This window comes from Tachypleus tridentatus, chromosome 6 (assembly GCF_004210375.1).
Source record: "Tachypleus tridentatus isolate NWPU-2018 chromosome 6, ASM421037v1, whole genome shotgun sequence".
Taxonomy (NCBI): Eukaryota; Metazoa; Arthropoda; class Merostomata; order Xiphosura; family Limulidae; genus Tachypleus; species Tachypleus tridentatus.
The window spans coordinates 89,505,355-89,516,291 of record NC_134830.1 but is presented as its reverse complement, the minus strand read 5'-3'; the positions used below and the strand labels follow the sequence as shown (position 1 = coordinate 89,516,291).

General features: G+C 31.8%; 1 protein-coding gene across 1 annotated transcript; it reads right to left on the bottom strand.

Moving 5' to 3' along the window:
- Window positions 1-6: 6 nt before the first annotated feature.
- LOC143252999 (uncharacterized) lies at window positions 7-10,654 on the bottom strand. Its single transcript, XM_076506024.1, has 2 exons — window positions 10,564-10,654; window positions 7-3,674 (listed from the first exon to the last, which is right to left on the bottom strand). Exon 2 carries the CDS (start codon window positions 3,595-3,597, stop codon window positions 2,425-2,427), a length of 1,173 nt encoding a protein of 390 aa, XP_076362139.1. The 5' UTR covers window positions 3,598-3,674; window positions 10,564-10,654; the 3' UTR covers window positions 7-2,424.
- Between the last annotated feature and the right edge of the window lie 283 nt (window positions 10,655-10,937).

Below are 10,937 nucleotides of genomic sequence, written 5' to 3'. Positions count from 1 at the left end.
TTTCAGTTTTTCTAAGGCTTCAACATTTTCTCTTCAACCTCCAATTCTTTTTGAACAGGCTCACATACAATCAGAGGATTGATTTTAGTTCTAATAGCTTTTCTAACTCTTCTAATTTCTGTTTACCCAAATTTGATTTTTCTACAACAAGCTCAGGTTCAACCATGGGCTTGAATTTTGGTTCTATTACATTTTCCAGTTCGTCAAGTATTTTTCATCCACTTTTGGTGATTTTATGACAAAATCAGTCCCAATAACTGATAAATCTTTGAATTTTGGTTCTTTAGGTTTTTCTTCTATTCCTGTTATATTAAAAACAGATTTAGGTTCAACTACAGGATGGTCTTCTTGCCCTGTGAATTCTAAAGATTCTTTAAATTTTTGTTGTTCTTCCTGTTGATTAATAACAAGCTTAGGTTCAAACACAGATTTGACTTTTAAATCTACAGTTTTTTCTTGTTCTTCATATCTCTTTCCTTCTTCTAGTGATTTTATGACAAGATCAGAAACATCTACAGGTTTAACTGTATGTTTCAAATATTTTTCAACTCTGTCATGTTCAACAGCTGGCTCAGTGTCAGCCATGGCTGCGACTTCTAATTCTTTTGTTGTATTTGCTTCTTTAATCTCTTTCTCTTCATCTTCTAGTGATTTCATGTCAGAATCAATTACAGATAGATGTATAATATCTGGTTTTGATTCTTTAGGTTCCTCCTTTTTGTCTTCTGTTAAATTTGGAATTGGCTCAGTTTCATTAACAAATTTGATTTTTTGTTCTATTGATTCTATGGCCTTTTCAAGTTTTTGTTGTTCTTGTTGATAATCAACAAGCTCAGGTTTAACTATGGACTTGACTTCTGGTTCTATAATTTGTTTAAATTCTTCATGCTTTTTTCCTTCCTCTTCTGATACTTTTGTGACAAAATCAGTAAAAGCTACAAGTTTGATCTCTTGTCCTTCTGACTGTAAACACTTTAGTTCTCCTTCACTAACAATAAATTCTGGTTCAGTAATAAGTTTGGTTTTTGACTCTCCCATTTCTTCTAGTTCTTCAAGCTCTTTCCTGTCCTTTCCTGGTGGTTCTCTGATATAATCAAGAACAGTTACAGATTCAACTTCTTCAAGTTTTTGCTCTTTTTTTTCTTGATTGACAACAGGCTCAACTTCAACCATAGATATGACTACTGATTCAACAAATTCTTCACATTTTTGTTCTTCTTGTTGGTCAACAATAACCTCCGTTTCATCAACAGTCCTAAATTCTGGTTTTTCTAATTTTTCTAATTCTTCATGACTTTCATCTTTCTCTTCTGGAGATTTTGTGACAACGCTAGTAAAAACTAGAGGATTAACTACTTGTTCTTGTGGTTCTTGTTCAACAACAGGCTCTTGTCCAACAATTGGTTTCACTTCTACTTCACCAGTTGTCACCAGTTTTCAAGCTCACTGTCTAGTGGTTTTATGCTAAGATGAGTTACAACTGTAAGTTTGGTTTCTGGTTTTGACTCTTTAAGGACCTCATCTATTAAATCTACAACAGGTTCATGTTGTGTCTCATGTATGCCTCTTGATTCCACATATTTTTCAAGTTTTTCTTGTTGTCCATGATGGTCAATGGTAAACTCAAGTTCAGTCACAGGATTAATCTCTGGTTCTCCTATTTCTGTCAGTTTCTTAGGCATTTTCTCATCTTCTTCTGGTGGTTTTGTGACAAGATCAATACCAAACAGAGGAATAATTTTGGGTTTTAATGCTTGTTCAAGTGTTTGTCCTTCTTTCTGCTTAATGACAACAAGCTCTGTTCCAACAATGGGAAAAACTTCTGGTTGCACTGATTTTTCTAGTTCTTTACTCTTTTATCTTCCTCATTAACAGCTACAAATCTGACTTCCTGTTTTGATTTTTTTAGTTCTTGCTCTTCTTCCTCTACTACTTCTACAACTGACTCAATTTTCACTACAGGTTCAACTTCTGGCTCTCCTGTTTTGTCAAGTTCAAGTTCTTTTACTACCTCTGCTGAAAATTTTATGTCAGAATCAGTAACAACTAAAGGTTTGAACTCTAACTTTGATTCTTTAGGTTCTTTTTCATTTTTTTTTAATTAAATTTACAACTGATTCACTACCAAGCACATGCTTGATATTTTGTTTTAGTTGTTCAGCTATTTCATTAGGCTGTTGTTCTTTCTTTAGTTTAGATCCTTTAGGTTCTTCTTCATCTATTAAATCTACAAATGGCTCAAGTTCAACCACAGATTCAACTTCTGTTTCTACAGATTTCTCTAATTCGTCAGTTTTTTTGTCTTTTACTTCTGACTTTTTAACAATGATTTTAAGTTCACCCACAGGCTTAACATCCAATTCTATAGTTTTGTTTTGTTGTTCAAGTTCTTCCTTTAATGTTGTTTTTAAAATAAGGTCAGTTTCATGATTTTTTTTCTAGTTGTTGAAGTTCCTCTTTCATTGTTGCTTTTAATATGGGCTCAGTTTCAATTGTTTGAACTGTTTGTTTGAAATCTGATACCATTGGCATTTCTTGTTTTCTTATTTCTTCTTTGTCAAATACAGGTTTAACTTCTTGAACTTCTATTCCTGGCATTTCTTCAGTATGCTCAAATTCAAATGCAACAACTGGTTTTAGTAGTTCTTCCATTTCTGGCTTCTGATCTTCCATTTCTGTTTTCTTTAAAAGTTCAGGCTCAATTATAAACTTATCTTCTGTTTCTTGTGTCTTTTCTGGCTCCTCATCATGTATATTTGTTTTCATCTCTGTTTTTACAACAACATATTCAGGTTCAGCTACAAACATAACATCTTGTTTAATATGTTTTTCCAATTCTAGAGGAATATTATATTCTTTGTTTTGTTTTTCTACAAATGGTTCAGACAGATTTAATGGCATGGCTTTTGGCTCTTTAAACGTTTCTTCTATACCAGACTCAAGTTCCAATGAAGGCTCTTTTTTCTCTAAAAGAGACTCCGACTCAGTAAAAAGATTCACTTCTGCTTTTTTCATAATTGCATCTTTTGACTTTTCTAGCTTTTCCCATTGTTCAGATCCATCTTTTTCTGCAACAATTTCCTGTTCAAGCACCAACTTAAATTCTTTTGACTGATTTTCTAGTTTTTCTAATTCTTCAAATGGAGATAACTTTTCTTCCTCAAATTTTTCTATTTTTTCCCATTCCTGATCTTCTACTTCTGTTTCAGAAACAGATTCTACTGAAAGAAGAGTTTGATCTTCTTGTATTTCTTCCAAAGACTTTTCTAATGATTCAAACTTTTCCTCTTCTTCAAGTGGTTGTGATCCAGTTATAGGCTCAAATTTTAAATGTTTTAATGGTCTTTCTACTTCTTTAGGTGTTTGTGATCCAGTTATGTGTTCAAATTCTAAATGTTCTAATGGGTTTTCTACTTCTTCACATGCTGACATATCTTCCTTTTCAGTAACTTCCTCTGGTTTTTCCAATTCTTCCCATTTTTCTTCTTTACCTTCAAATTCCTTTAAAGTTGACTCTTGCTCCACAATATATTTGACCTGCAACATGTCTTCACTCTCCTTTACTTGTAAAATTTCTTCCTGAGAAGTTGAAGTCATCCTTTGCTCAGTCTTCAACCCATCTTTCTGATGATCCTTAACTTCTTTCCAAGACTCTTGCTGTAGTAGTTGGGCAACTGGGAATTTAAAAGTTCCATTGATTGTTTGACAAGAATTCCAGTGAACTAAGTTTAATCTTCTTTCATCTCAGATGATGAATTATGTATTAGACATCTCAGCTGTTAAGGTAGGATCAATGCTATCACCAAGAAAGCACAAAACATTGCAATATTTAAAAGCATGAGCAAGAAACTGCTGAAATACTGGCTAAAAAAACAAATTGATATGCAGCAAGCAAATACTACATGCAACATAAATGCTTATAACATGCAAAATTTTAGTCAAGGCATGCAAGATACAAATAATAAGATGATATTTATGAAAGCGGAAAAATCATACACATTAAATTTGGGAACAATAAAAAAAAATTACATATTATACTTCTGAAAATACTTATAAATTATTCATAATTTCAGCAAAAAAACAAATAAAAGAGAACAACCATGCACAAGTTAAATGAAAAACGATCCATAGACTATAATAATACCCCCCAACACGTATTAAGGTTAAGAAAATTGTTTGACATAAGATTGACATTTCTGCTAATAGCACATTTTCTATGATATAATTATGGTTATCTTTCAAATCACCATAGCTTTTGTTGTTTGATGGACACAAAGGACCACCTTAACTTTGTGCAGCCCAAATCTTCAGATTATCATATGTATCAAGACAGTTAATAAGTTTGCAATTGTTTATTAATTATTTCATTAAATATACATTATGAAGCTTCTCTGTTCATTCTGCTGGGAATGCCAGGTGGTGATGGTAACAAGTTTATAAAATCTTGTATTTTTTGTCAATTATACTTAAAAAAATCTTTCAGACACGCTTGATCTCACTATCACAATAAAATATAAACATGGCAGAAAATTACTGAAACTTGACTTGAATTTTTCAGATGATTAAGACCAGCAAATTAAAAATAAAATTGAACTTTATATAAATATTACCATCCAAACATTGGTCTGGCACAGTTAAGCTGGCAAATTGCTATAAAAGTAAATATTGTAGTAAAACCCTAAAATATCTAAACACTGACAGATTATAATTTTCAAAAATAAACAAAAAATATTTAAATCTGAAGTTTTAAAATAAGACTTAGTGACCCAACCAACAAAGTAATCAGAAAAATGAAATATAAGGATACACAATGTTTGTAAATCTCCACTTTACCACATAGTACTTCCCCAGAAACATTTGCAAATTGCCAAGTATGCTAAATAAGCTAGATATAAGGTCATTAAGTAAACAATTAAACTTCAATGAATTCTTACAGCAGGGCTATAGATCAAGCTTCAGATACTTTTTTATTAAGTAACTATTATTATAGACATTATTCTTACAAATTAGAGAATTCCTACTTATAGTTTTTGATATTCTCTTCTGCTCATATAAGCTCAGAAACTTGAACTTGACAAGCTGATTTCTCCAACAGAAATGGTAAAGAACTTCAAACATTAATTTTTTATAAGAAATAATTTTCAAATGAACTCTTACAAGTCAAACTTTTAGAATGATAACAGAAGTTAAAATTATATTAAACTGGTTTTGAAACTCAGGCAAATTACACAAGTTAGTTATAACTGAATGTTTTACGTGTAACTCACTACAACACTTCTGCAAAGCATAAATGGTTAAGCAGAACTTTACAACAGTCTTTATAAAACAATATATTTGAATTTTGTTTAAATAAAATGTTACCTATGTAAAACATTTAATGTTTTAACAAGCATCCTGTTAGTAAAACTGCACAGGCTTCTGCATTGTTAAGCATACACGTGGTTAAAATTATCTCATAGAAAATTGAATAATGTATATAATAGTACATTAATTATTGTGATAAAGATCAGCAAGAACAATACTGAAAATCAAAATTAACACAACTATTTCAAGGAGTAAAAACAGTGTTGTAAATATGGTTTTATGGGTGATAACCTGTTATTATCATCTCTTTTTCTTCTGTCAGCAAGTACAAGTTAAACAAACATATTCAGTTGTTAAAAATATATTTAATTAGGTACCACTCAGAAATATTTACTTCTCATCAGAGATCAAACAATATTTTTTTAATAAAATAATTTATACATGTAACTACATTTAACCTTTACTTAAATATTCTTTTCTACATTCTAAATATATCAAAACAGGTAAAAATACTAAATTTAACTAATTTATAATTTTCCCTAAAACTATTATAGTATTTACAGTATGTCTTTATTTTATAATCTCCAAATACAAATATTTAAGTTAACTTTCTCAAGAAAATAAAAAATTCTTATACATATAACTGTCTCCAGATATGTAATACCAACTTTATTAGTGGACATAGCAGAGATTTGAAAAACAAAAGATAAACACTATTTCTGTAAATATTATGGTTGAGATATGTATGTATACACGATTTTTATCTGTACAACTTAATAAATGATAACACCAGACAATTACAAGTAATATCACAGTTAAGATAAATAATTTGTATATATGATTTAGAGGATGGACTAATCTTTTGAATTTTTTTATTTTTGTCCTATAAATGAGACCCTAACATAAAAAAAATTGTTGTTGTTTTTTTCTATGTTAACTGTTCCCTAAATTACACATTTATTTCCAATAACATTTCTCTTTGCTGACTCTTAGAGCTATTGCTTAGCTGCCATGGTTCATCTTTGACAATTTAAGATTTAGTCTTATTTTGTCTTGCTTGCTCCATTCTTTTATACCTCACTCAATTCCTTGGTGATATTTGTCTCATGATACTCTACACTTACATTAATGCAACTTCTAACCTGATACTGTACATAAGCACATCACTCAGATAACATTATCACTTTTTGACACTGACTTAACCTGTAGTCTCTAAGATAGACTCTTTAGTGGGGAGAAAGGGTGGGAGAGTGAGAAAGTGAATAGGTGTTATTGGAAATACATTTTTAATTTAGAAAAATGTTAACATCCCAAACACACATACTTTCATGCCCCCCTTATAACTAGAATCCACATTGAAAAGGTGGAAAGGCCAATGGGAGTATTATCCATACAAAAGGCATCTGCACAGATCATGGCTGCGTGATCAGAAGGTTGGCATTCTTTTAAGGAAACCACACTACATTTATAGCAGATATGTTCTTCATATGGAACTTAATTTGTGTACCATGGGTGGAAATTTATGTGATTTATTATTAGTACTGGCCAGCCCCCAACCAGATAGCTGAGGTTCCACTGCTCAGGGTTGGAACTATAAGGTCATGGTTCTTATATCCCCCCTTGGTGATGAGGGCAATTGAACTGCAATATATACATATACATAAACACTCACAATTATGAGGAGATCTCAACCTGCAGCTACAGAGTGATGCACTCTGATCTACTAGAATCCCAAAGAGAAATAAGCAACACTGAAATAAATAAACCTTCTCCTCAACCTGAAAAAGTCCTAAAGGCAACAACTAGGCTTTGAATGATGGGATCTTGTATGCCTTACTGAAAGATGATGACTGATGACATATTAAATTGGAGCAAAAATAGATGTTGCAATCCTGAAAAAAGAATCTGCCCGAGTTGTACCTGAAAGTAGAATTAGGATGTTATGGTCTAACAATGGACAACATGGTGCCAGCTGTATCCAGCCATCCACAGAATGGATGTGCACAATACAATGAAATGGCAGGTGAAAAAACATGACTCCTGTAACACAACAGAACCAATGTGAAGCCTATGCAAGACCAAATGGGAAAAACCACAAAGTGCAGTACCTAACTATTGTGCACCACAAACACATAGAGTAGTGAGATTCCACCATTAAGGCAACATGCATTCAGGAGCTGACTACAACAAACATGGACACTTAAAATTCCAGTAAAAGAATCAACACAGACTAGGGAATGAGAAAACTTTGAACCTTATAGAGTCTTGGCATCGATATAGACAAGAAAGATAGATGACTGAACATCAATCTCCTGTCTACATAAGCCCAACACCTGACAGGAATAAAAACTCTGAAGAACTATACTGACTCTCTCACTACTACCAGACCAACAAAAGTCAGATAACCCTAGAACCAAGTTTAAACTCTCAATGAACTGTGGAAACCTTACAGATCAGATGGATAAAAGTATGAAAGATAAGAATTGAACGACAAATTATGATTCAAGGACCTGCAGAGCTCTTGAACCCATGGTTAAGGTTACCACAAATCCAGAAATACTTGAAACCAAACCCTCACATCCCCTAAAAATGTTCAAAAATCAATAACACTGCTGACAGTTCAACTAAGTAGTGGAAACCTTGAATATAGACAGAATCTATTCTGAGTACCAACAAAACAAGGAGCTAATGTCAGGGGTCAGAACTCACAAATAGGTCCAGAATTATGATCCCTTGTAAAAGATGTTGAAATTGTACATTCAAACAACAACTGGGAGGATTGTAAAAGCCACAAAATTCAACCAATGCTCATGATAAAAATGGATCCAGCTTCTAACAAAATGAAGCAAGAGGAAACAAAATGTTGAATTTACATTGCTAGACTGTAGATTTACTCCTTACTCTGTCTCAACAGGGGACGTAAATATGTATACGTATAGCTTTACTTCAGAATCCAAAATTTGAAAAATAGATGGATTATCTGACAGTTTAAACAATGCTTCCAGCTGGTAGTGGTAGGTTAAATCACAAAGTTCTAACAACATGTAAGATAAGGCCTAACTGTTTCTTCACATAAATAAGAAGTAAATCTTTCAGCATGAACCACAATAACTATGTATAGAGAAAAAAAATTAAAAACTTGCTCCAAGATCTTTCATCCATCAAGTAAGTTGCAGGCTCAAAAGTAACTGGGAATAAGCCCAAAACATCACTTTTTTGAAGAATTAATAGAAGAAAAATGATTCAAAGGCAACTTTGCCCAAAGTGGCCTCTTTTTCATTTTACATAGCCATATAAATACTGTGTTGATTACTACTGACTGGAACAGAATTTTATGAGGTAAAGTAGGTTGTTTTGTTAGAGTAAAGCAACTTTGGCCATTTGCTGTGTGCACCCTAAGGAATCAAACCCCATATTTAAGCACTGTGAGTCTGTAAACTTACAACCGTCTCAAAAGTGGGCTGAAAATCCAACAAGGTTCAGAAAAATTGGTACATAAAGTATCTACAAAATTTCTAGGATAGCCCTCAAATGCAGCCTCACAGTCTTCCAGAGGATCACCACAGATTTGAATATATGTCTACATCTCACTACAAATAAGATCACTGATGGTCTCAACCAAGAGTGACTCTCTCCCTTCCCCTAATTCTTGTGCAAAACTAAATATCAGAGGTGAGAGAGGAGAGATCCAAATTGCCTCCATGCTAAAAATAATAATCCAGGAATTCAAACCGGAATTGGCTTACTAGTCAGAAGAAGAAAGATTTTTTACATTAATGTTATTATGAAAATCAACTGGATAACACAATAACATTCAAAGTATCTCCAAACAATTGTAATACTGAGAAACCCATTAGTGATGCTCTACTGAGAAAAAAGTGATAAAATTATCTGAATGAGGTGCTTATTTACCATACCAGGTTAGAGGTTACAATGACATAGTGAAAAGTATCACAAAATAAATATCATGAAGTGCAAGTGAGTGGAGTATTAAAGACGGCAGCAAGCGAAGTAAAAATCAGACCAGTACTTAAGATGGCAAAGAAGAAACCCTAGTGGTTAATTGCTACATGTGTCAACTGGGGTAAATATGTTTTGGAATATTTACTTTCCAACATATATGATTGTTATTTTCTTACTTAAGTTAATTATTAATAATCTTTGTCTTTATCATAAAATTGATTCATTGTAATACTGACTATTAAAGATAATACAAACTGTATAAAAAAAAAGATGTAGAATATTCAAACCATCCTGACAAATTAAGTTTAAAACTTATGCATGCTGAACACATATCTTAAAATACTTTTAAGTTTAAAAACAAAAATTAGTCAAGCAAGAGTATTTATTATCGAACATGTTACTTAATTTTGAAACAAATAAATACACATGTTATAAAAGAAATCAAAATATAACTTTTACTATCATAGAGCAATTTATAAATTTGAAAGCTAGCCTATGAAACTTAGATTTTAAGGTTTTGGGAAGTGCAAAGTAAAATGACAAAATGTAATGTGAAGAAATCTGTGTCCTCCCCCTATGAGCAAGAATAACTGTGAAATAGATGGTTCTTGTATGGTGATAGCTGGCAAGCTTAAACTACTCTTCTTTCCATTGGTATTAATATAAAATGTGAAAAGCAACTTACTTATGCAGGAATATAAAACAAAACAACTTAATCACAGAATATGTGATAGATTATATGAATGTTTGTGTAGATCTAGTAAAAGCAAGCATAAAATGTTACAGGTTTCAGAAAAACACATATACATACTTTAACAATATTCCCTGCAATAGTTTAGCAATGATCTATTTTTATTTTATATTTGAACAGTTAGACTTTGTCTAGTTTGTGTTTGATATCCAAGCTGCAAATTACTAAGGGATGAAAAAAGATAACATCAGTTTAAAGACACTTGTATTACGCATTTTATATCACTCAACAATTGTTTTTACCATTACTGAATAATCTCAGTCTTATTAAGAAGATGATAACATAGCAAACTTACTGCTAGTTTTGACTCATAAACGAACACTGAAATACAATTATTAGCAAAACAGTTAAGATAATGCTTAAAATAAGGTTTAGAATCATTAAGTCATGACAAAATAAAAATATTATTAAAATAATTTTAAAATATTTACAATTGTAAAACTATCAGATATATAATTATTTATAATTAATCACAAAAATTATAATATTTGTCAACATATTTAGCACAACACTTTACAGAAATATATTCTGGTGATAAGAATTACCTTCTTCTTGTTTCCTTTCCTCTGGCGTGAATGGTTTCTTTTCATGGAGTGAACCAGCCTAGCTGCTGGTTTCTTCAGCTGATTCTGCTTCCTATAAAGTTAAGTAATGTGTGTCACTTGGACTTTCTTTCATAACATGTGAAAGCATCAAATATGACAGGTGATTGTAATATCAACACAAGAGAGTTTAGAATACAGTATGATGTTTCACTATGTTGAGGTTAATTATACTTTAAAAAGTCTCATCCTGCAATGGAATACATTCATTATCATTAAGTATTTCTTGAAAACGTTGTATGCTTTGGTCTATAGCATTTAAAGCTCTCACTATATAAATATTTCTAAGTGGAAAAACCTTTCATGTCCTTCCAGCC

Coding starts and splice junctions, on each gene's coding strand:
- LOC143252999 (XM_076506024.1), bottom strand. CDS start 3,597: ATGACTTCAACTTCTCAGGAAGAAATTTTACAAGTAAAGGAGAGTGAA.